The sequence below is a fragment of the Candoia aspera genome, chromosome 2 (assembly GCF_035149785.1).
Source record: "Candoia aspera isolate rCanAsp1 chromosome 2, rCanAsp1.hap2, whole genome shotgun sequence".
NCBI lineage: Eukaryota > Metazoa > Chordata > Lepidosauria > Squamata > Boidae > Candoia > Candoia aspera.
This window is the reverse complement of record NC_086154.1, coordinates 231,540,589-231,567,820: the sequence shown is the minus strand read 5'-3', so window position 1 is coordinate 231,567,820 and position 27,232 is coordinate 231,540,589. Positions and strand designations below refer to the sequence as shown.

Genomic DNA, 27,232 nt, shown 5'->3' with positions numbered 1-27,232 from the left:
TTAAGAGTAATTTTAAAAATTAATTTAAATTCCCAGTCTCACTAATTAAAATCACACCTCTAATATAAGATTCTTCATAGAAACATCACTTTAAACAGAACCTATTCTTATACAGGGTAGTTTTCTCTTCACCTATGGAAGCTAAAGAAGAGTTGGGCATTTATTAAAGTTTTCATCTTTAAAATTGTAAACAATGTCACAGCAAAATACACAGCACCTTAAAACTATTGACGTGGAGGCCCACTGGTTCCCTGGAATCAGTCTCAACGTTTCCCTAAATGGAATGGAGGAAGGGAGCTAAGATGTACAGGAGCTATCACAGAAGTTTCAAGTTCTCTAAGTCCAGACATAATATAAGGTAAAGGTTAAGGTTTCCCTTGACATTAAGTCCAGTCCGACTCTAGGGGGCAGTGCTCATCTCCGTTTCAAAGCCAAAGAGTCAGCGTTTGTCCGTAGACACTTCCGTGGTCATGTGGCCAGCATGACTACATGGAACGCCGTTACCTGCCCTCCGAAGCGGTACCTATTAATCTACTCACATTTGCATACAGGTACATAAAAATGACTGCCATCAAGTACTTCTAATTAAGTGTCAGATAGTAGCCTTTATAATTTCAAAAATTATATTTAAGAAAAGCAACATATAAATAAGATCCATATTTTAAGTGCATGTGCACAGTTTAATACTTTCAAGATATAATTTGGCACATTATTCCATATAATTCCAAAAAAACGTTAACAAAAGCATATACAGGTAACATACAGAATTGTGTGTCCATGACTATATCATAGAATGGGTGTGCAAAATCATATTTACATAAGCCTCCAGCTGACTCATCTTCCTTATCTTTCTCTTTAACCGAAGTTGCTGAGATGTTCAGTGGAACAATTGGTGAGGATTCTCAGCTCACGGGAATGTACAAGAAGTAATGTTTAATTAGAGGCATCAAATGCAGGGAGGAGCAGGATGGCTGTGAATGCAACCCGGACAGCAGTGCAAGGTATCATGAGCAAAAAGATCACATTCAACACAAAACGCACTATGACAGACTTTACAAACGTAGACCTGAGGGGAAAAATGAAATTTAAAAGTTACATCTCAGCACATCATAGCATTGTTAATGAGATGGTAATGATCTCATTTGCTTTTTAAAATTTTGCTAAGCAAATGATAATATTCTATTTAATATAAACAATAATTTTACTACATTGTAATGAAAGCTGGCCTATTCCAATGTCAAGACTGAAAATAATTACTTTTAAGGCCTAACGTCTAATGTGATATACATATGAGGTCCCCAAAAAGGTGTTCCTAAAGCCTATTTGCATGGACATAAAATAAGACATATAGCTGGTGGGCAAAATCACAAAACTCAGCCTTACTTATTTCGGCCATGTCATGCGATCAAACTTGCTGGAAAAGGCAGTTATGCTCAGAATGGTCAGCAGTAGAAGGAAACGCCATCAAAAAACACAGTGGCTAGACACCATCAAAGCTGACACCAGCCAGAACATGAAACAAGTAAAAGAAGCTGTACAGGATTGGAAAATATGGAGAGAGCTGGTCCATAGAATCGCCAAGAATCGGATGCAATTGAACAGATAGCATCATCATCAAAATAAATATAGAATAGTTTATAAATGTAATTCAATAAATACTTACATGGTGATCTCTGATTTCTCCCTGGCATCCCTGACAATACCTATTTTAAAAAAGTATTTGCAAAATTCTATTAGGAAACCCATATTAACCTCATGTGAATCTCTTTATTCCAATATACTACCAGAACTAGAAGACTAATTGTAAACGCTATTAATAATGCCACCTAATCCCTTTATTTAAAATAAATACAGAAGCAGAATACAATGGTTTCCATAAAGAAAACTTTAACAGTTTTTAAAGGGGAACAGCCCTTTGGGGATACACAATTTCCAAGGAACTGTGTTCCACTGCCTGGGAAGAATGCAGGAAAAGGCCCTCCCTTGTGTTCCAAAAAATTGGAACTCTGCCTCAAACCCTAAATTACTCTTAGAAACAGTAATAGATGAAGAATCAAAAGAAATCTCATCATCTACAAAAAAAAATTATTTGCAAATATTTACTTAGCAGTGAATATGTTACGTGTTTTAAACAAGGAGCTACTTGAGCACTTCACGAGAAACATTAAAGGATACACCATTTAGCTGAAGAACACAACCCCTGGGATTTGGACTGATGATATCAAGTATCCTTTTACATACCTTTCCCCCATATACTGTTCCAATGGGACTTCTTCAAAGGCATCCAAAGGAAATAGGTGATGGTACGATCGAGCCAGATGTGGTGCAGACACTAGTGTAAGTCCTACATAAAATAGGTTTTATTAATATTCAAACTTCTCTCTTCATCTCAAAATACTATGTCCTGTATATAAAAGCAGTTCAAGTTTATGTTTATCCATGTAACATTGCAAGTGAGTAAGCTTAAGCCCCAGATCTTATTCTGGTTGCCTAAAAGCGTTGAAGTAAAAGTATAATAAGCAAACGCATACTGAACTCTACTTTTGACAGAACAGCCACAGTCAATCCAATATCTGTGATTATCATGATTTACAGATCAATCTAATTTTGGTCATTGTCAGTTAAATGTGGAATTAATTCATTCAGGTGTTATCAACTGGGAATGTCTTATATGCCCTGCACACAGCTATGGGATTGTTGATGTTTCTGATAAATCATGGCAGATATAGATGCATGTGGACTTCCCATTCTAGTAAACTTATCATTTAACAGACCTGTAACACTTTTTAAAGTATTATTTAAAAATACTTACACAAAGATTAAGTCATAATTTCTACACAGGACATAAAAAGCGGGACAATAAAAACTGTAATCATAAAATTATAATTGTTCATTCAAGTATCTCAGAACATACTTGTACTAAAATTTTGCAACACACCAGACTGTAAAAGATCAATAAGCTAGAAGTGTTTTGAGCATTAATGAATGAACCACTCATTAATGAGCATCATAGATAAACAATAAACTCAATTTTGAATGCATGATAAAACTTTGATCAGCTCTATGATGTCAATTTCTTGTTGTATTAGTACTTCTAGATGCTGTTTACTTGAAACTATTCTGCATTCATTCTATAAACAAATTCCTCCTACTTTAAACTGCAGAACCTTTAACCATTGTTCAGACTCTAGTAGATTAGCTATATTTGAGTCGGATTTTTAAATAGTCAAGCAGGTGATAAGAATAGCAGCCTACTTGGGATCTATGTAACAGCTTAAAAGTGTAATTTTTCTGGGGTACATGACACAGTTGAAACAACTGAGGCTTAGATCATTTATGAAAGATGGAGGTAGTGCCATCTAACTATAGTAGAAATGTTCCAACTACTTTGTGGCAACAAGATCTTACCCCTTCTTGTTTTTAGCTATAAGAAAAGAAGATACTATTAAGCCCCATTATAGTAGACAAGTATAAATGCCCTGACACTCACCACACACTTTGCATTCCACGGGGAGCTCACAGTATTTGGCCTGACACTGGGGACAGAAATATCCTCCTAGTGTAAGGCCTGGATCATTGCTGTTTTCCAGATGCCTGTACAGAAACATATATTGTTTCCTGAATAGTTGTGTTTGAATTATTTGAACAAAGGGGAAAGGAGGTATTAAGCTTCCACAAGTAATATCATAGTTAATTCTTAAAGAAATTGCCATACATAAAGAAATCATAACTATTAAGTGCTTCCATTTTATATTGCATTTTTCCAGCAGTTGTACTGCATTTTACTGGGAAAATGTCAGTGTCCTGCGGTGGATAAGAAGCTAAGAAAATATCAGGATTGTCTTCAGTTGCAAAATAACAACTGAATTATTGGCAATAAATACATCTGAAGAGACTTCAGTTCAATTATTTTTTAAAATATTTATACTTTTAGAATGAGCAAAAGAGGGTTTTGGTGAAAGCCAATTATGACTGAAATTTACAAATATGTAGAAAAGGACTACATCAGAACAAATGTATTTGCAGTTTTCAGTACATCGCTTCCTATTTCTGACAGCCGAAAAAGCAAGACTGAGTTTGCCTACTACATTTACAGAGAAGATTTTAAAAAAACATGTATCATAAGCTGCTCAATGATCTGACATACCTTAAGATTGTGCCCTATGAAATGGGACATCTAATACTGTCGCATCTTACTTACGCCATGCTAAAAGACGGTTTTGCATCCTGATCAGCCATCAGTGCAATTGTGTGCTGAGGAAAGCCTATGTAAGAAAAAAAGTACTTAGAAAGGTTGATGTTGTCCAAGTTTGCATTCAGGAAAGATATGGGGCATAATATCCCATGATTAGGAACCCACAAGAGTTCATGTTGCAATTTAAGCAAATTCTGAATGAAGCATGTGACTTCTTTCAGTACACTTGGCACACGTGATTACACATTACGCATGGTAAAACAAGCTGCCATAAAAACACTGCACACTGAATCTAGAAGTAAAGAGACACGGCAGAATTTTACCTCTGGGTTTCCACAGTATGGCCTGCACTTTGCATGATAAACAAACAATGGAGTAAACAAAGTTGCATAGAACATTTATGAAAATGATGTGGATACGATACGAAACTTTTAAAAGTAAAAGAATTCTTACCCATGCGAATAAGAGAACTTTCAGAACTAGAACTGGCTGGTGGTGGACTGACATGATGCATCAGGAGTTCCTTATAATGGCTTTCATCTAAAATAACATGGTACGTTCCTGCCACATAAAAAATAACAGAGTAGAAGTTGCATCAACTGCCAGCAGATCTACCAAGAGCAGCATGCTTGATTGTTTGGGAGGAGAGAGAACTATCCTCCTGTAGACGAGTAAAGAAGATTCTCTGCAAGTAACAAAGCTCTATAAAATGGGAGGTACTGTTTTCTCCTTTGGTCTGTCCGATACAGAGAGAGTTGTGCATAGCGGGAATAGAGAAACTGTTCCTCATTCACTTACCCTTGGACTTTCTGTAAGGCTGTTTATAAAAATATCAATGAAACAGATGTCATAGTTTAACAGAAAGACTTGTATCAATTCTACTCCAATCAAAAAGAGGCAGAAAGACCTGGGCAATTCTGATTGCCACATGCAAAAAACAACAACTGGGGATTTTTTGCCTTCTTTTTTACTTTATGAAAGTTACCACATGCTCCTAATTATCTTTTCTTCTATTATCATAGCAGAAAAAATTAAATCAATAATCTAAAATTTGTTGCATGGCAGTTGTTCGAAAAATATGTACTTTTAAGTTCCTTGGGGTTCCACTGAACACACTTGCCACCATGCCCTGCTGTTGCGCCAATGTCCCCCATCCCTCCAGGCAGCAATAAGCCACCAGAGGCCCAGGGCTGCAGTCTTTGTAGCACTTGGCATGGTTTTCTGCCATTCTGAAGCTGGAAACACTTTAAAAAAGAACCCTAGAGCATAAACATTAAAATAGCTAACATAGGTTAAAATAGAACAAGTCCACAATTCCCCTCTAGACTGAAAGGAAATAAAACTTTTTAAATCACATCACCAACCTCCTTGCACTAGCACCCCTCCCACTACAGTTATCAGACACCCAACACAAGTTTTGTGTCACCCGCCACCATCAAAAGATTTCTCAGCCATGCTTCAGGTGCACAAGAGGAAGGGGGAATTAGTTTTGTGAATGTCCTCCAGAGCCCAGAAGTTCAACACCCGAGGATGTAACAATGTTCGTGACGCTCCAGTAAAGTTTTATATTGGTTTTTGAACCCTGCCTAGAAACACATTAAAGGTATACTAGAGAATGATTACAGATCAGAACTCTTTATATTGCACGGTCAAGAAAAAAGAGAACTGAATAACCTTTCTATAAAATGATGAACTTCTACATCATTTTCTTTGGATGGATGGATGGATGGATGGATAAGAATTCATTACATATACAAGCATACATACCACCAGTTTCTCTGGCAAGCACAGTGCAAACTCGAACTTCAGCAGAAAGGCCAACAACAGACACTCTGATCTTAACTGACTTTAAGCACTTTGGATGAAAAAAGACAAAGAAATGAAAAAACATACACCATCAGAATGGAAAAACTATAAAAGGAAAAAAAAATCCAATATTTTATGACAACCCAATTAATTATTTAATTGTCAGGCTGGCCCAGCATTCATTTACCATTAAAAATAATAAAATAGAATAAAACTCTGTACCTTAATTAGATCATATATATTTGATGGATCGCATGTTGTTAGGCTGCTGAGTATTACTAAAACTTCTCTGCTTGTATGTCCTGGCATGTGCCTAAAGACAGTAAAATATTCATTTCTAATAGTTACAAGAACAAGATTAAAATACTTACATTTATGATTTTATGGAATATGTGAGGAGTCTATTTGAAACTTCAATTGCAATCAGATCATTAATGTTTTATTAACTCCTTTCTTACTGAAAGAAGCAAACCCAAATTTCTGATGCAGATAAACAAAGCTGCGCACGTATCTAGTCTGAAGACAGTGTGTGTATATAAGTGTGCATGGTTAATCTGAGAGTGATAAGAGAAATAAAAACACAAATGAAAAAAATATGGGATTTTACAATTTTCCAAAATCATTAATAACAAGAACAATTCTGTTGAGCTATCCTAACACAGTCTTACTCCACCTCAGTAATCACATTAGACTACATGCCTTCCAGAAACAAAAGTGGCCAGGATTTCCATGTGTCGAAATCGAAAAGAGCTAGAGGGAACAAGGCTGGACAGGCCATTCTAGCGTCTTTATATTTCAAAATTACTTGGAGGAGCAATCTGCCAAGAACAAATTAAGGCAGCCATTTTGGTATGCAGGCAAGACATACATTTGTCCAGTTCAGATTTAACAAGAAACTATGATTTACCACTGAAATCAAAAGTCAAGAGAAGAACCAGAGCATGTGAAAGAAATGAATAAGTATTCACACTCAAAAGTTATTAAACTGCACTGCCAATTTCTAGCCCTTTTAAGATCAATTATAATTAGTAGAATCTCTTACTGCTATTTTAAAATAAAATATAAAAGAAAATTCACTCTTAATATACTTACTTTAATGTCTGGGTGGCCAAATTTAAGGCATTATATAGAGAAGGCTCTCCTAGGCAGGTCATATCTACAGCTTTTTTCAGAGCCGTTATATGTTTCCTTGGGTTCCCTATGAAAAAAAATTAACCTGTCATCACAGATTAGTCTCCTAAGTCACTCCCAGGCTAGGGAAAATACTCCCTTGGGAGCTGTATTTTGCTGTCATTCTCTCTGCCTTCAGAAAATTAATGTACATGTTGTTACAACATCAAATACGTATAATATTTGTATCAGAAACAATGGCCATTTCAGGAAGAAATATGAACTGAAGAAACATAGAATCGATACCTGAAAGTTCAGTCAGTTTTTCAGCTCTTTTACTCTTAGTTACAATGATGCCAATCTGCAAGAAATTTGTCTGCTGTTAATGCTCAATGGAAAATTCTATCTGAGTAAAAGATGCGGTTATATTTCTATAACAGCCAGAGCAGGACAGCTCCACATACAGAACACTATTGCCTCTCCTTGTATTACCATAGGTATTGCTGGGAAAAAGACTTAACAAAAACAGTCATTACGAAATATTTAGTAAAATGCTTTACAAAACATTTTGTAGTCTGCATACTTAATTCCATTATATGAAGGAGTTTGTTATTGCTTAATTGTGCTACAAAGCCATGGAGTCTGATAATGCAGGTATCATTAATTCATCATCAATGAATCCTAGGAATCATTGTTCCCCACCCCCTTTATTTTTAAGTGTCTAGTTTATATGGCTACAAAATAGGCTTGATAGTTGCTGCCTGATGAAATCAGAAGCCCAGGAAGGAAGGAAATCACAGTTCTAAAAATCAGAGCTTCAGGATATTATCAAGCACTGCTTCTCCGTAATCCAGGAAAACGAATAGAGAAATATTAATTACGTTTATATAGATTGCAGAACCTAGCTGGTTTTGGTCATTCTAAATCATTCTAAGAATCCAGTTGCAACAACTGGGAAAAAAGAAAGTATGCTGGCTTCCCCAACTCCAAATGGTTAACTAATCTCCCCTACTTTACCAAACATTAGGGAAAACGTCTATTACAGGAATGTAATTGCACACAGCACCCCACCCTACATAATTTCAAATCCTACATGATCCTTTCCTCATTTCTTCCATTATGCATTACCTGTTGCCTTACCCAATAACAAATGTTAGTACAGAATTAATATCCACTGGAGCTTTGATTTTTGCCAGGGCAGAAATGAGTTATGCTAGTGATTTTTAATTTTATTTTAGTACAACATATATACTGCTTAGACATCTGTTTTGTACTAGAATCTTTTTCCAGGACTACAAAGCTCTATTTGTTATGGAGTTATAACAAGACAGAAAAAACAAACAAGAAAGAGAACTCATTATTGCCATCAGTGTTTCAAAGGAAATTGTATATTTAAACAGATTCCTTTCAGTAGCAACAATTCTGAAACTTTATTGTTTTCAACAGTGCACATACCTGGCTTATAGGATTCTGATCAAAATATTCTTCGACAAAATATTCCAGTAACTACAGAATGACAAACATTAAAACAATATATCAAATACTATTTTATATTGGAAAAATGTATTCATTTCTTTGTATCTCTTTATAAAAACACTCTTCAAACTAGTTTTTTTAAACATAACTATAGTGGTTTAAAATATATATCTAGGAGTTATTAGCAAAAAAATACCAGTACATCTAATCATTATATTTATGAGAATAAGCATACTTCAAGGGTCAGCTTCTTTTCAAAAATTATGTTCCCAGTTCTACCAGCCTACATATTTAGTTAAAAACAATTATAAGTGAAATCTATGTACATTTATTGACTGCAACTCTCACTGAATTTAGCAGGACTTGAAACTGAACTGATGTGTTTGTGATTGCCTTGTAAAACTGCACTCCTGAACACATTTTCTAGGGATTAATTCCCAGTGAATCAAAGGGATTGCTCATATGCCTGGAATCAGATTCACTGATGCAAAGCAGGTTAATACATACTGATAACTCACATGATGGAAAGCTGCTGCAATACAGTTACCTTAATATATAAGTACAAATTTCAATGGCTTCTATCTTCACTGAACAGGAAAAACAATAGTGTGCAATTTACTATATTTATATATTTCATTTCCCAGGGATGTATTATGTTATTCCTACCCTCCTCTATTAGTAGAACAATTCTGCCAGATCATTAAACTATGAAATGGTCACTGGTCTATGGTCAACAGTACGAATCTGGGTCTCCAGTCCAAACCCCACATTCTATTTGTTATACAGATTTGGAGCCATTTTGAATTATTTAAAAAATGATTACCTTTAAGGTGCAAGTTAATCTATTAGGTTTTAAATCTTGATCTTCCATTGTTCTTGATCCATCTACAACTACATACAGATGGCGCATCTGTAAAGTTTTTTTAAAAAACAAACATGAAACTAATGTTATCTATACTATTGCACTAAAAAACAGCATTAAATATTAACTTTATGTAGAACTTAACCTAAAATGACAAAACTCCTATGTATTGTTTTCAAAATGGTTGGTTCTTTTGCTGTCATTCCTTTAATGTAGAACTACAAATTGTAAACCTGCATACACTTGTTTAAGATCCACTGAAGTTAAACTCCACTGAAAGCAAAGAAACTAATCCTGAATATATAAGCGTGAAGTTCAGATTGCAGGTATTACAGACAAATTTTGTGAGGGCTCACCCTAACCTCTTTGCCTGAAGCATCATAAAATGCACTTGAACCAGTCCAAGTAATTTATTATTCACCACAATTAAAGTTAAACGGATTGATAATATAACTGACTTTCCCACAATGAAACCCAGGGGTTTCAAGAGGCTGTCATCCCAATTCGTCCTACTTCATTTAATACGTAAGTTCAATTTAAGCAATTTTACTTGAAGCAAAATGTTTTTGAGCCAATGAGGAAATGAAAGTATACCATTCCAAGTCGAACTTGTCCATGATGTTCAAAGGTTCTATAAAATAAGAATTAATTATTGTAATGGTTCACGTTGCATGGTCAATAGGTAAGCTGCTCATATATTTTAATTTATGCATTTTCTAAAGGATAGAATCCAAGTAATTCATGCCTTGATCATTACCCACCTGGATTACTGTAACACATTCTATGTGGGGCAGCCTTTGGAGATTAAAAGGAACCTACAACTGATCCAGAATAGGGTGGCTGGAGGGTCAATTCTGTTAATATGTTTTCTACTACAGATTAAGGTTACTATGGTAACTAATCATTTTGGCCGGGTGAAGAGGTTGAATTTAATTGTCCCCTTTTCACGTGTTAATGGTTGCATTGCCTAAGGGAAGAACTTGCCTGGATTTTTTTTAGTTTCAGTTTCCCTTCTGTGTAGGCATGTAGAGAGTTAAGCAGCTCTCACTGAGAGCCTGTAAGAATGCAGAAGCTTTTAAATATGTTTGCTTCCTGTAAATAAATTTATTTTTATAGAAATGCCTGGTGTGTGACTTTTCTGATCTCTCCTGGGCCAAAGGCTTTCCTAGCAATCTGCCAACAGGTTATGGGCCCAGTAAGCAGCCCAGTAATCCCAGTAAGCCCAGTAAAACCCAGAGAGAATAGAGATCAGCTCCACACCTCATGCACAATTTAAAGGCAGGTAGCAAAGACCTATGAAGATTTTCTTTGAAGCCACCTGGAGATTTTCCAGCAACTTCCGGTCTATAGGACAAAGAAGCCAGCTGAGGTGACTTGCAAAAGAAGGAAGAAGCCATGGCTACCTCCCAGCCCTCAGCAATGCCTCTGGAGCGCCTATCAGAGACCAGCTATTTGAATTGGGCCCTGAAGATGGAGATCTTTCTTCGCAGAGAGAATCTTTGGCTGCCAATTGGTGAGCAAACCCCCCAAAATCCCAGTGCTGAATGGCTTAGACAGGATGAGCGGGCTAGAGCCACCATTATCCTGGGAGTTGAGGACAATCAGCTAGTCCATGCGCGAGGTATGCAGTCTGCAAAGCAACTTTGGGACACTTTGAGAGACTTGTATGTAAAGGCAACAGCAGGGAGTAAAGTTACCCTGACAAAAAAGCTGTACAAAGCCTACCTTGCAGAAGGAGATAGCCTTCCTGAGCACCTGCATTATATTCAGCAGCTGTTCGTTGAGTTGCAGGAGAGAGGAATGGAATTTACACCTCTCACAAAATCCTATATCCTCCTGTCCTCACTGAATGAAACGTGGGACACGCTGATTTGTACCCTGGAGGCTATGCCTGAAGCAGATCTCACCCCATCGTATGTTACACAGCACTTACTTGCTGAATGGGAGAAGAGAGAGGAAAGACCCCCCCCATCTCTTCTGGAAAGCTGCAGTACCAGAAAACAAGGGAAAAGAAGGGAAAGGAAGCTGAGGCCACAGCGCTAGCCAGCCAGCGATGCTTCACTTGTGGTTCAGCTGGACATTTGCAGAAAGACTGTGCCTTGAGACCCAACAGTAGAAAGACAGAGAAGAAGAACACAAGAGCAACACAGAAGAAGGCTCTTCAGACAACCCAAATTGCACAGGTTGCTGAGAAGGGTAATTCTGATGTATGGGTGTTAGATTCTGGGGCCAATTCTCATTTATGTAATTGTAAAAGCTCTTTTGTGTCACTGTCTAAAACTGAAAGACAAAGTGTATCTTTGGCTGATGGGTCTGTGACCAAAATTATGGGACAAGGTGACTTGTATTTATCCTGCTTGGGAGAAACTGTAAAAGGTGTGTTGTATGTGCCAAATTTACAATCAAACCTTTTATCTGTGGCATAATTGGCTGCAACAGGGTATATCATAACATTTAAGAAAAATGGTTGTGAGATACGTAAACATGGAAAATTGTGTGCTACTGGTATATTAAAAGACTCCTTGTACATTGTGCAAAATGCAAGGAAGCCAAGCTGCAAGGCTGCAGTTGGCAACACGCCATATCATGACCAATGTGTACACCTGATGCACAGGAGATTTGGTCACGCTAATTTCAAGTATATAGCACAAATGCCACAGCTGTGTGCTGACCTAAAGATAAAACCCTGTGACAAATACTTAGATTGTGTAGTTTGCAAAGAATGCAAAACACTAAAAGCTCCTGTGAGTAAGCACAGTGACAGAGTTACAACTAGACCTTTGGAAATTGTACACTCTGACATTATTGGTCCTTTTGCTCCAAGTCCTGGACAAGCGAGGTATGCAATGACCATCATTGATGATTTCTCAAGATACACATTTATCTACATCTTAAAACATAAAGATGAGGCATTTGAGAAATTTAAAGGTTTTGTGACATGGGCAAATGGAAAATTCCCTAGGCCTATATCTGCACTCCAATGTGATAGAGCAGGAGAGTACCTTTCTCACAAATTCAAAAGGTTCCTAGTGGAAAAGGGGATAGAACAAATTCTTTCTAACCCTTATACCCCTCAGCAAAATGGTGTTGCTGAAAGAAAGGGCAGAACCTTGCAAAATGCGATGGAATGCATGCTTAAAGATTCACATTTATCTTTTAAGTATTGGGGAGAGGCAATATCTACTGCCTGTTTCGTACAAAACAGATTGTGTAACTCTGTGATTCAGGACACTCCATTCCATTTGTTTTATGGTGTGAAACCAAAGGTAAACCATCTGAGAGTGTTTGGTAGCACTGCTTGGGTTCATATTCCAAAACAACAGAGAAGGAAAGGAGGCCCCACAACAAAGAAAGCCATCTTTGTTGGCTATGAACAAAGCCAAAGGAGCTACAAGTTCATAATGGGAGAGAAATTGATAATTAGCAAAAGCGCTTCTTTTGCCGAACAAAACTGGGGGAGATTAAATTCTAGCTCTCCAGTTGATCTGACCACCACAAGAGAACAGCAAGGACTTGCTGATGGTGATCTTTTGCCTGATGAGGACATTAAACCAGAAAAGCAAACTGAAGATCTGTCTGATGAGACAGGTGCTTCTCAGGAAAGTGATAGGAGTCAAAATTTAAGCCCTGTATTACCTCGCAGATCTCAGAGAAGTAATAAAGGCGTTCCTCCATCATGTTTTCAGGTTGAAACAGTAAAGGCTTTTCACATATTCAGAGAACCTGAGTCTTTAGAACAAGTGAAAGCTTTACCACCTGAGATTGCACAAAATTGGCATTCTGCCATGCAACAGGAGTTAGCATCCTTGAAAGAAAATAAAACATGGAAACTGGTAAATCTACCTCCCTATGAACGCTGTCTAGGTTGTAGGTGGGTTTTCAAACTGAAAAGGCATGCTGATGGCAAAATCCAAAAATATAAAGCAAGGTTAGTTGCAAAAGGGTTCACTCAAAGGATTTAGACTTTGACAAGACTTTTGCACCAGTTACTAAAGGTGAATCAATTAGATTACTGTTAAAAATTGCTGCACTCAAAAGAATGTCAGTTCACCACTATGACATTCAAACTGCATTTCTCTATGGTGATTTAGACCACAAATTATACATGCAGCAACCCCCTGGCTATGAAAAAGGGGAGAATCTAGTCTGTGAACTGCAGAAGTCAATCTATGGGTTAAAACAAGCTGCTAGATCCTGGAACCAAAAATTAGATGAAAAAGTGCAGAATTTTGGTTTTGAAGAAGGAAAAGCAGATCCATGTGTATATATGAAGAAAGACAAACAAGGCTGTATGTATCTGTGCATTTATGTTGATGATTTGCTGCTGTTCACACCAACAGAAAAACAAAGGCTTGATTTTGAAGCCTGCATGAAAAGCCCTTTCACATTAAAAAGCCTTGAAACTGTAACAAATAACCTAGGTTTGGAAATACACAGGGAGAAGGATGGTAGCTTTCTATTAAACCAAAGGGGAGATAATGTTAAAATAATGTGAATGGAAAGACATACAGAGTTGTCAAAGAAAATTGGATTGTGTCTTATTCTGTAGTATAAAAAGTGGAGTGTTAATATGTTTTCTACTACAGATTAAAGTTACTATGGTAACTAATCATTGGGTGAAGAGGATGAATTTAATTGTCCCCTTTTCACGTGTTAATGGTTGCATTGCCTAAGGGAAGAACTTGCCTGGATTTTTTTTAGTTTCAGTTTCCCTTCTGTGTAGGCATGTAGAGAGTTAAGCAGCTCTCACTGAGAGCCTGTAAGAATGCAGAAGCTTTTAAATATGTTTGCTTTCTGTAAATAAATTTATTTTTATAGAAATGCCTGGTGTGTGACTTTTCTGATCTCTCCTGGGCCAAATGCTTTCCTAGCAGTCTGCCAACAAATTCCATCATTGCAGGGTAACACTTCTCCTAAAATTACTGCACGGGCTACCAGATCCAATTCAAAGCACTGTTTATGACAGAAAAAGCCTTATATGACACAGCACCTGGTTATATCAGGCATCATCTTGACAGAATCAGATCTGTCAGTCTGGGGAGAATAACTTGGCATGGGGTGAATTGAATACTAGTAAGAAACCTGCCTATCTGCTGGCAGCCTCTACATCTTGGAACTCCCTGAAATTCATAAAGCTCCTTCCCTCATGGTATTTATAAGATCACTGAAAGCTGGCAAGCTGAAGCAAGGCTGACTACTCACTGTTGATTCTGAGCAGTTTACAACAAAAACCAGCCATTTTGGGAGAAACAAATCAGAGGTATTACACTATTTATGGTGCTTAGAAGGACAATATATAAAAGTAATTCAGAGTAATTTCCTCCTGAAGGCCAGCAAGGTGAGGGTCACATGGACCTCAGGGGAGTTACTATTTCACAGGACAGACATGGCAACAGTGAAGGCTGTTTCCTGGGTCCTATAAGTTGCCAGATCCAATCTGGAGGAGGTCAAGCCTGTCAAACCTTATCAGACACATAGAAACAACTGGAGAGGCAGTCCTGCAAATATCCAATATGAAGGGCTCTACAGATGACCACAAGCACCTTGAATTACACCCGGAAGCCTACTGGTAAACAATGCAGCTCATGACATAGTAGTGTTACATTGTGGTACTGAGGTACACCCATAGCGGTACTGAGGTACACCCATAGCTACTCCCACCACTGCATTCTGAACTAGTTACAGCTTCTGGATGGTCTTCAAGACCGGCCCCATGTAAAGTGCACTGCAGTAATGTAGTCACATGGTGACTAAGACATGAGTTACTGTGAGAAAAGCCTCCCATTCCAGGAACAGACACAAGATTTAATGAATTGTATATGATCCTGGAATTCTAAATCAAACGAACAACAGAATTAAAGTTCTTAAAAATAAATGTTGAAAGTTAAAGATGCAGTATTTAGAAATCTGTATGTAACATTAATTTGCAGATAAAATTGACTATTCAATTTACTTGAATAGCTAAAAATGTATGTTGCTAAAAAGATTTTGAGTAGCTGTATTAGGCTACATTCCACTATTTGTGCAACTTGCATCAGAAATGTGTAAACAAATTGCACCTTAACAATTTTCTAATGATAATGAAATGCACTAGGTCACATTACAGGTATATAGTTTTTGTGCATTTACTCAGATATACATCCCATCAAATTCAACTGATATTTGAGACACAAACTTTAAACAGATCACACATATCTATATGTTAACTGATGTTAACTTGTCATTTTAACTGGCTGTTACAAGAATGTGCTATCTACAAAGTATGCTTGAATTCAATTTTTTCCTCAGTCCATATCTCTTTTCCTTTTTTAGCATGTGACTTCCAACTTATTTAATGTTAGCAGTGACTCTCTACCTGTTTAATTTTTAAAATCAATCTTGAGGTCTTTTTCAGCTGAACAATGGGGTAAAATATTTCATATAAATAAGTAAATATTACCAGGAACATATTTTAGAGTTTTAAAATAAAGCACTAAAGATGAGGACAGTGCTGCATTTCATTTATCTGACTGAATATAACTACAAACAAGGGACAGCTGAATATCTACATCCAAATGGAATGAATTTAACTGCATTTAAATTCAAGTTACACACTTCTTATAAAATTATATCAATATGGATTTATTTTTAAGGACTGTATTCAATTAGTGCTTACCGTTTTCTCTTGGCCTTGAAGAGAATATCTTCTATAGTTGCTTTTAATGATCCAGATTCATCTTCTTTAAGAATTTCCCTAGAAGCAAAAAGAAACAAAAAATAGTAAGAATACTATAATTTACATACAGTAGGACATCACATTTTAAATGAATGGAGAAAAAACTAAGTGCTGAAAAGGCATGCTTACCATGTTCTTTCATAACCCCCTTCCCACCGTTTGGTTCTTTCAGGTTCATCATCCATTTCTTTGAGCCAACGTCTTCCTAGTTAAGTAAGTAACAAAAATAATTATCATAATCTAATTAAAAAGATTTTAAAACATTGTATTAATAGCCACACACACACCTATATGCACACACAATACATACATACAAGATAGAAAGCTAATCTAGCCACACCCTGAACTGTGTTGAGGACTAAATCTATGTGGCTGTGTTCCCCTTGATTCAGAAAAAGCAGTTATTTGCAGTTTAGTGTGTATTTGCTACATGGAAATATATAGTTCTTAAGACTTAATAGAGGTCACAAGGTTCACTGTCACCTTTCATAGCCTTTCAATCAGAATTTTGCAAATTTGTTACTTTAACAAATTAGTCTGCCTGTAACATTGGCATCAATTCTTGCTACCCTTTCCTTCACATATGAAAACAATTAACTGCATTCTTCCACACACAGATGTGGTTTTCACACATGTTAAACAAGTCACACAAACACTCGATAAACAAAGTACATCCATATTTTTAACATTTCCTCAGTTACAGCATCTATAACTGAAGCTTTACTACTTTCCTCACAGCATTTATGACTTACCTTTCATCATTTTTCCCCCTTGGATACTAACAGTTAAGCAATCATTCTCTTGCATGTCCTTTTTTGTTTTTCTCATTTAGAGTATCTTTCACTTCATCAACCCAGCAAGCATCCTTTTTCATACTCTGATTAATATAATTCCATACACATCTGAGGCTCCCTCTATTATAATTCTTGACCCTGCATTCCAAGAAACTTCCACATCCTTTTTCTATTACTTCTGTTGGGAAATCAGCCTGTTTTCTAAGACAATTGGAATTAAATACATTCCAATCGCTTCAGCAAAGGATCGTTACCTTGTCGTGGTGCTGGAGCTTGAGCACCTCAATGATGCCATGAGCTAAACCGTGAAGGGCCACCCAAGGCGGGAAGGTCATGACAGAGAGGTCAGACTAAATGCGATCCCTGGGGAAGGTAATGGCAACCCACCCCAGTATTCTTGCCGTGAAAACTAAATGGATCAGTACAACCAGAGATATGACGGTATACCATCGGAAGATGAGACCCCCAGGTCGGAAGATGGTCAAAATGCTACTGGGGAGGAACAGAGGATGAGTTCAACTAGCCCCAGACGTGATGATGCAGCTAGCTCAAAGCCAAAAGGACGGCTAGCGGCCGACGGTGCTGGTGGTGAACGGCGAATCCGATGTTCTAAGGATCAACACAATATTGGAACCTGGAATGCAAGATCTATGAGCCAGGGCAAATTGGATGTGGTTATTGGTGAGATGTCAAGATTAAAGATAGACATTTTGGGCGTCAGTGAACTGAAATGGACTGGAATGGGCCACTTCACATCAAATGACCACCAGATCTACTACTGTGGACAAGAGGACCACAGAAGAAATGGAGTAGCCTTCGTAATTAATAGTAAAGTGGCTAAAGCAGTGCTTGGATACAATCCAAAAAACGATAGCATAATCTCAATTCGAATTCAGGGCAAGCCATCTAACATCACAGTGATCCAAATATACGCCCCAACCACAGATGCTGAAGAAGCTGAAGTAGAGCAGTTCTGTGAGGATCTGCAGCACCTACTGGACAACACGCCTAAAAGAGATGTTATTTTCATCACGGGAGACTGGAATGCTAAGGTGGGCAGTCAAATGACACCTGGAATTACAGGTAAGCATGGCCTGGGAGAACAAAACGAAGCAGGACATAGGCTGATAGAATTTTGCCAAGACAACTCACTCTGCATAACAAACACTCTCTTCCAACAACCTAAGAGACGGCTTTATACATGGACTTCACCAGATGGACAACACCGAAATCAGATTGATTACCTCCTTTGCAGCCAAAGGTGGCGGACATCTGTACAGTCGGTAAAAACAAGGCCTGGAGCTGACTGTAGTTCAGATCACGAACTTCTTCTTGCACAATTTAGGATCAGACTAAAGAGATTAGGGAAGACCCACAGATCAGCTAGATATGAGCTCACTAATATTCCGACGGAATATGCAGTGGAGGTGAAGAATAAATTTAAGGGACTGGACTTAGTAGATAGGGTCCCGGAAGAACTATGGACAGAAGTTCGCAGCATTGTTCAGGAGGCGGCAACAAAATACATCCCAAAGAAAGAGAAAACCAAGAAGGCAAAATGGCTGTCTGCTGAGACACTAGAAGTAGCCCAAGAAAGAAGGAAAGCAAAAGGCAACAGTGACAGGGGGTTTTGTTGTTTATTCATTTAGTCGCTTCCGACTCTTTGTGACTTCATGGACCAGCCCACGCCAGAGCTTCCTCTCGGTCGTCAACACCCCCAGCTTCCCCCAGGGACGAGTCCGTCACCTCTAGAATATCATCCATCCATCTTGCCCTTGGTCGGCCCCTCTTCCTTTTGCCTTCCACTTTCCCTAGCATCAGCATCTTCTCCAGGGTGTCCTGTCTTCTCATGATGTGGCCAAAGTATTTCAGTTTTGCCTTTAATATCATTCCCTCAAGTGAGCAGTCTGGCTTTATTTCCTGGAGGATGGACTGGTCTGATCTTCTTGCAGTCCAAGGCACTCTCAGAATTTTCCTCCAACACCACAGTTCAAAAGCATCGATCTTCCTTCGCTCAGCATTCCTTATGGTCCAGCTCTCGCAGCCATATGTTACTACAGGGAACACCATTGCTTTAACTATGCGGACCTTTGTTGTCACTGTGATGTCTCTGCTCTTAACTATTTTATCGAGATTGGTCATTGCTCTTCTCCCAAGGATTAAGCGTCTTCTGATTTCCTGACTGCAGTCAGCATCTGCAGTAATCTTTGCACCTAGGAATACAAAGTCTTTCACTGCTTCTACATTTTCTCCCTCTATTTGCCAGTTATCAATCAAGCTGGTTGCCATAATCTTGGTTTTTTTGAGGTTTAGTTGCAAACCAGCTTTTGCACTTTCTTCTTTCACCTTCATCATAAGGCTCCTCAGTTCCTCTTCACTTTCAGCCATCAAAGTGGTATCATCTGCATATCTGAGATTGTTAATGTTTCTTCCAGCGATTTTAACTCCAGCCTTGGATTCCTCAAGCCCAGCTTGTCGCATGATGTGTTCTGCATACAAGTTGAATAGGTAGGGTGAGAGTATACAGCCCTGCCATACTCCTTTCCCAATCTTAAACCAGTCCATTGTTCCGTGATCTGTTCTTACTGTTGCTACCTGGTCGTTATACAGATTCTTCAGGAGGCATACAAGATGACTTGGTATCCCCATACTGCTAAGAACTTGCCACAATTTGTTATGGTCCACACAGTCAAAGGCTTTAGAATAGTCAATCAAACAGAAATAGATGTTTTTCTGAAACTCCCTGGCTTTTTCCATTATCCAGCGGATATTGGCAATTTGGTCCCGAGTTCCTCTGCCTTTTCTAAACCCAGCTTGTACATCTGGCAATTCTCGCTCCATGAACTGCTGAAGTCTACCTTGCAGGATCTTGAGCATTACCTTACTGGCATGTGAAATGAGTGCCACTGTTCGATAGTTTGAACATTCTTTAGTGTTTCCCTTTTTTGGTATGGGGATATAAGTTGATTTTTTCCAATCTGATGGCCATTCTTGTGTTTTCCAAATTTGCTGGCATATCGCATGCATTACTTTGACAGCATCATCTTGCAAGATTTTGAACAGTTCAGCTGCGATGCTGTCGTCTCCTGCTGCCTTGTTATTAGCAATGCTTCTTAAGGCCCACTCAACCTCACTCTTCAGGATGTCTGGCTCTAGCTCACTGACCACACCGTCAAAGCTATCCCCGATATTGTTATCCTTCCTATACAGCTCTTCTGTATATTCTTGCCACCTTTTCTTGATCTCTTCTTCTTCTGTTAGGTCCTTGCCATCTTTGTTTTTGATCATATCCATTTTGGCCTGGAATTTACCTCCAATGTTTCTAATTTTCTGGAAGAGGTCTCTTGTCCTTCCTATTCTATTGTCTTCTTCCACTTCCACGCATTGCTTGTTTAAAAATAATTCCTTATCTCTTCTGGCTAACCTCTGGAATTTTGCATTTAATTGGACATATCTCCCCCTGGCACTGTTGCCTTTTGCTTTCCTTCTTTCTTGGGCTACTTCTAGTGTCTCAGCAGACAGCCATTTTGCCTTCTTGGTTTTCTCTTTCTTTGGGATGTATTTTGTTGCCGCCTCCTGAACAATGCTGCGAACTTCTGTCCATAGTTCTTCCGGGACCCTATCTACTAAGTCCAGTCCCTTAAATCTATTCTTCACCTCCACTGCATATTCCGTCGGAATATTAGTGAGCTCATATCTAGCTGATCTGTGGGTCTTCCCTAATCTCTTTAGTCTGATCCTAAATTGTGCAAGAAGAAGTTCGTGATCTGAACTACAGTCAGCTCCAGGCCTTGTTTTTACCGACTGTACAGATGTCCGCCACCTTTGGCTGCAAAGGAGGTAATCAATCTGATTTCGGTGTTGTCCATCTGGTGAAGTCCATGTATAAAGCCGTCTCTTAGGTTGTTGGAAGAGAGTGTTTGTTATGCAGAGTGAATTGTCTTGGCAAAATTCTATCAGCCTATGTCCTGCTTCGTTTTGTTCTCCCAGGCCATGCTTACCTGTAATTCCAGGTGTCATTTGACTGCCCACCTTAGCATTCCAGTCTCCTGTGATGAAAATAACATCTCTTTTAGGCGTGTTGTCCAGTAGGTGCTGCAGATCTTCATAGAACTGCTCTACTTCAGCTTCTTCAGCATTTCTGGTTCGGGCATATATTTGGATCACTGTGATGTTAGATGGCTTGCCCTGAATTCGAATTGAGATCATTCTGTCGTTTTTTGGGTTGTATCCAAGCACTGCTTTAGCCACTTTACTATTAATTATGAAGGCTACTCCATTTCTTCTGTGGTCCTCTTGTCCACAGTAGTAGATCTGGTGGTCATTTGATGTGAAGTGGCCCATTCCAGTCCATTTCAGTTCACTGACACCCAGAATGTCTATCTTTAATCTTGACATCTCACCAATAACCACATCCAATTTGCCCTGGCTCGTAGATCTTACATTCCAGGTTCCAATGGTGTGTTGATCCTTAGAACATCGGATTCGCCGTTCACCACCAGCACCGTCGGCCGCTAGCCGTCCTTTCGGCTTTGAGCTAGCTGCGTCATCACGTCTGGGCCTAGTTGAGCTCATCCTCTGTTCCTCCCCAGTAGCATTTTGACCATCTTCTGACCTGGGGGTCTCATCTTTCGATGGTATACCGACAAATCTCTGGTTGTACTGATCCATTTAGTTTTCACAGCTAGAATACTGGGGTGGGCTGCCATTACCTTCCCCAGGGATCGCATTTAGTCTGACCTCTCTGTCATGACCTTCCAGTCGTGGGTGGCCCTTCATGGTTTAGCTCATGGCATCATTGAGGTGCTCAAGCTCCAGCACCACAACAAGGTAACGATCCTTTGCTGAAGTGTGATAGGGGGAAATATGCCCAATTAAATGCAAAATTCCAGAGGTTAGCCAGAAGACATAAGGAATTATTTTTAAACAAGCAATGCGTGGAAGTGGAAGAAGACAATAGAATAGGAAGGACAAGAGACCTCTTCCAGAAAATTAGAAACATTGGAGGTAAATTCCAGGCAAAAATGGGTATGCTCAAAAACAAAGATGGCAAGGACTTAACAGAAGAAGAAGAGATCAAGAAAAGGTGGCAAGAATATACAGAAGACCGGTATAGGAAGGATAACAATATCGGGGATAGCTTTGACGGTGTGGTCAGTGAGCTAGAGCCAGACATCCTGAAGAGTGAGGTTGAGTGGGCCTTAAGAAGCATTGCTAATAACAAGGCAGCAGGAGACGACAGCATCCCAGCTGAACTGTTCAAAATCTTGCAAGGTGATGCTGTCAAGGTAATGCATGCTATATGCCAACAAATTTGTAAAACACAAGAATGGCCATCAGGCTGGAAAAAATCAACTTATATCCCCATGCCAAAAAAGGGAAACACTAAAGAATGTTCAAACTATCGAACAGTGGCACTCATTTCACATGCCAGTAAGGTAATGCTCAAGATCCTGCAAGGTAGACTTCAGCAATTCATGGAGCGAGAATTGCCAGATGTGCAAGCTGGGTTTAGAAAAGGCAGAGGAACTAGGGACCAAATTGCCAATATCCGCTGGATAATGGAAAAAGCCAGGGAGTTTCAGAAAAACATCTATTTCTGTTTGATTGACTATTCTAAAGCCTTTGACTGTGTGGACCATAACAAATTGTGGCAAGTTCTTAGCAGTATGGGGATACCAAGTCATCTTGTATGCCTCCTGAAGAATCTGTATAACGACCAAGTAGCAACAGTAAGAACAGACCACGGAACAACGGACTGGTTTAAGATTGGGAAAGGAGTACGGCAGGGCTGTGTACTCTCACCCTACTTATTCAACTTGTACGTAGAACACATCATTCGTCATGCTGGGCTTGAGGAATCCAAGGCTGGAATTAAAATCGCTGGAAGAAACATTAACAATCTCAGATATGCAGATGATACCACTTTGATGGCTGAAAGCGAAGAGGAACTGAGGAGCCTTATGATGAAGGTGAAAGAAGAAAGTGCAAAAGCTGGCTTGCAGCTAAACCTCAAAAAAAACCAACCAAGATTATGGCAACCAGCTTGATCGATAACTGGCAAATAGAGGGAGAAAATGTAGAAGCAGTGAAAGACTTCGTATTTCTAGGTGCGAAGTTTACTGCAGATGCTGCCTGCAGTCAGGAAATCAGAAGACACTTAATCCTTGGGAGAAGAGCAATGACCAATCTCGATAAAATAGTTAAGAGCAGAGACATCACACTGACAACAAAGGTCCGCATAGTTAAAGCAATGGTGTTCCCCGTAGTAACATATGGCTGCAAGAGCTGGACCATAAGGAATGCTGAGCGAAGGAAGATCGATGCTTTGGCACTGTGGTGTTGGAGGAAAATTCTGAGAGTGCCTTGGACTGCAAGAAGATCAAACCAGTCCATCCTCCAGGAAATCAAGCCAGACTGCTCACTTGAGGGAATGATATTAAAGGCAAAACTGAAATACTTTGGCTACATAATGAGAAGACAGGACACCCAGGAGAAGATGCTGATGCTAGGGAGAGTGGAAGGCAAAAGGAAGAGGGGCCAACCAAGGGCAAGATGGATAGATGATATTCTAGAGGTGATGGATTCGTCCCTGGGGGAGCTGGGGGTGTTGACGACCGACAAGAAGCTCTGGTGTGGGCTGGTCCATGAAGTCACGAAGAGTCGGAAGCGACTAAACGAATAAACAACAAACATTCCTATCCAGTTACCTTAGCATAACTATTCTTACACATCTTATCCATTTGAGTTAATTCACCATCAAAGGTATCAACCTGTGAACAATCATAAATTTCAGCTAAGTTTTTAAACTGCTGTCCCTGAGTCCCTAACCCTTTACTGTGTACATAGGAAAAATAATTGCTTTTGACAAGTATATCCCTGGAATTTACCTAACTTACAGGGCAATGTGTTAAACGTTTTTTTACACATCTTGTTATTCATAAAAGTTTTTACACAACATAAAAATAAAGAAGTATATAACCAGTAACTTCAAAACGTAATTTGATTAGAGGTAAATCCTGATAACCGGGATGGGGGCTACAAGGGGAACCTCAGAAACTGAAAGCAGCAACGCAATACTTGTACAGTCACACCAAACACGAGACCAAAACTTTGACCAAAGACTGATACAGTCGAAGAAAAGCCAGTCTCTAGCATGTCTGATGGAGAAGGTTCAGTCTCCAGGAGCAGCAGAACAAATTTTAGGAGAAAAGCATTTTGCACTCACACACAGCGTTTCTCGGGTAACAGAAAGAGTAAAAGAGCCTGGAATGGGAGGGATTCTTCAAGCCTCCTTTTCTTCGTCAAATTCTCTTGGAAAAACGAGGAAACGAACAAGAGTACCCCCCTCTTCCCTGAGAAAACCGGCAACAACTGCACCAACAAAACCGCCTTCTCTCTGATTCGGTTCTCCACTTTAAACATTCCGGTCGCAGGGCAAAAACGGAGCATAACAGTTCCGCTGAGAAAAAAACCTCGTGAACAGAAGGAGAACTCCATAGACGTACAAGGAGTATGTTATTATCTCTTTGTTATTAGCCTCTGGCTTTGAAAGGCTTAATCTTTGAAGGGCTGGAAAAGACTTTCTACAGTACCCTCTTGTTACGGAAAGAGTTCTGCTGAACCGAAAGGAGATTATTTTGCGTAGTTCTAGCAAAGATATAACTCAATTCTGAGCTGTGGATTTTTTTCCCTTCCGGGATCAGCACAGCTGTGCAGTGCTTAGGCGTACGGTATCACTAGACCTTGAGGGAGAGCAACCCATAAAGAAATGGGAGAGGATGCAGTTCATGGATTGCAGTGCAATTGTGACTGGATACCAGTGTATCCCCGCTCCCACCGACCACGAAGCTAAAAAAATTACAGCAAAGAGGAGGAACGGCTCAAGTTTACTGAATATTTTCCTTTCCATTGGCTAAAAAAAAAATTCATTGTGTAATCTTATATCTACATGTTGACTGTGTAACTACACAGAGGCCTTAACGGAGCATTTAAGTCAAGAGCACAGGTTGGTTTCTGCAGATCCAACTGATTGTCGGATTGATTTGGCCTGACACGGAGGGGGTGATTTAAGGAAGATGTATGGGTATGTGTAGGGAGGGTTTGGTTCAAAAGCCACACTATCAGCCTTTTACAATAATCTGTAATACCAATAGTGGAAGATTGTAGTAAACCACTCTTCCTCAGCCTCAGGTTGCTTGACTCCACCCTTGCAACTTGAAGTTTGGAAATATGGGTTATATTGTTGTTGGACTTTCATAGGTAATGCTATTTTTTAATTTTTTGTGTTGGGAAAGGGGTAACAGTAAGCTGTGTAAAATCCTGTGATTTTCTGTGATAAAATTCTATTAGGAATATTTTAAAAAAACTATTCCTAAGTGTACAGCAAATTGCCTATGAAAGGCAATATTAATTTAAGCAATATTATGATCTCATTTGGTCAGGTTTTGGGGGACATTAAGTTGACCAGTGCATAAGAGAAGGCTTTTTCCACAATGGCCTTACACTTTTGGAAGTGCCCATTATATTATAAACATGTGAAAATACCTGGATGACCATTTGTTCAGTCTGAATTCTGACATTTCTCTAACTGGGATTTATTGTTCTGAGGTTCAGTTTGATTTGGCAAGGATGATTTCCTGGGGTTTGTGTATTTTTATCAAATATGTCTTTGTGTAAGATTGTGTGGTTTATTTTAAACCACTCTTTTAACTTGAGTAATATGGATTTTCTTTAGAGAACCATATGTATCTTGGAGCTTTTCAAGAGACAGCCCCCACTGGGCTGTCCTTTTCTGCCTCTGCATTAGCCATACATTTCCTACAAACAGTGATTATTACTTCTATTCTTAAATATAATCATATGATTTATTGTGGCAATCCCCTCCACTGGGTGTAACCAAAACTGCACAAATGTGTATTGTGAAGCACAATACTAGAAAACAGTCATTTTTCAGAGTATATATAGTAACACCCATAAGTTTCAAAATGTAGAATGGAATTTTTATCCCATGATTGATGTGGGAGTAACATTTCAGGCAAAAGATTCAGGAAGTTCCTGAGATAGGAATTTCTTCTCAACTCTAGTAACACCACCTCATACATTCTCAGTCCGTGAGGATGGAATGTCAGTGGCATCTTCGTAATTTATGTTGCGCTGGAAATTTATAATGTATTAAGTATTTGATTATTAATATGAAGATATGAAAATGGATGCAGAGGACTCTTCTTAGATTATGAGTATGTCCAATTGGCTGTAATGGAAACTCAGAACTTGTACTTTCCAAATTCTCAAATACCTAATTCATGTTAGCATACCTTCCAACCAGGACTCTATGGATTAATAATTTTCTTTATCCTGTCAATTGCCCAGTTACTGATCTCATCAATTTTTTAATGTTAATTTTTATTTAACCTACTTAATATACACAATTAAGGAAAAATCTTTAAACTTAAAGAAAAAAATAGAAACCAAAACAAAAAATAATTCCTATTTTGCGTGAAATGTAGTTTAACATAGATGAATGGTATTTTGCTTAAAGAATAATGATTTACACCTCCTGAGGAAGCCTAACTGATTACTGTTGAGCAGGGATGCATGACTTTTTTGAAGGTGAAGTTTGTACTTGGACTTTGAATTATATTTTGGGAGCCACACTCCATATATAAATTGGTAGGGTGAGGACAAAAGTGAAACTGGATTTAATTTAATTCACACTTAAATATAATCAAATGCTTGTTGTTGTTTATTTGTTTAGTCGCTTCTGACTCTTCGTGACTTCATGGACCAGCCCACACCAGAGCTTCCTGTCGGTCGTCAACACCCCCAGCTCCCCCAGGGACGAGACTGTCACCTCTAGAATATCATCTCTCCATCTTGCCCTTGGTCGGCCCCTCTTCCTTTTGCCTTCCACTCTCCCTAGCATCAGCATCTTCTCCAGGGTGTCCTGTCTTCTCAATGTGTGGCCAAAGTATTTCAGTTTTGCCTTTAATATCATTCCCTCAAGTGAGCAGTCTGGCTTGATTTCCTGGAGGATGGACTGGTTTGATCTTCTTGCAGTCCAAGGCACTCTCAGAATTTTCCTCCAACACCACAGTTCCAAAGCATAGATCTTCCTTCTCTCAGCCTTCCTTATGGTCCAGCTCTTGCAGCCATATGTTACTACGGAGAACACCATTGCTTTAACTATGCGGACCTTTGTTGTCACTGTGATGTCTCTGCTCTTAACTATTTTATCGAGATTGGTCATTGCTCTTCTCCCAAGGATTAAGGGT

General features: G+C 38.9%; 1 protein-coding gene across 1 annotated transcript; it reads right to left on the bottom strand.

The window, feature by feature from the left end:
• Nucleotides 1–655: 655 nt before the first annotated feature.
• GTF2H2 (general transcription factor IIH subunit 2) lies at nt 656–24,307 on the bottom strand. The gene is made up of 16 exons (XM_063295490.1): nt 24,187–24,307; nt 16,294–16,369; nt 16,105–16,182; nt 10,044–10,080; nt 9,411–9,497; nt 8,567–8,617; nt 7,418–7,472; nt 7,094–7,199; nt 6,224–6,314; nt 5,963–6,050; nt 4,649–4,756; nt 4,202–4,265; nt 3,491–3,594; nt 2,242–2,344; nt 1,664–1,703; nt 656–1,066 (listed from the first exon to the last, which is right to left on the bottom strand). The coding sequence occupies exons 2-16, from the start codon at nt 16,347–16,349 to the stop codon at nt 947–949; spliced, it is 1,188 nt and encodes a 395-aa protein (XP_063151560.1). The 5' UTR covers nt 16,350–16,369; nt 24,187–24,307; the 3' UTR covers nt 656–946.
• Between the last annotated feature and the right edge of the window lie 2,925 nt (nt 24,308–27,232).

Coding starts and splice junctions, on each gene's coding strand:
- GTF2H2 (XM_063295490.1), bottom strand. CDS start 16,349: ATGGATGATGAACCTGAAAGAACCAAACGGTGGGAAGGGGGTTATGAA. Junction 9,498..10,043: donor GACAAGTTCGACTTGGAATG/GTATACTTTCAT, acceptor AAAACTTTACAG/ATGCGCCATCTGTATGTAGT. Junction 7,200..7,417: donor AAAACTGACTGAACTTTCAG/GTATCGATTCTA, acceptor TTTTTTTCATAG/GGAACCCAAGGAAACATATA.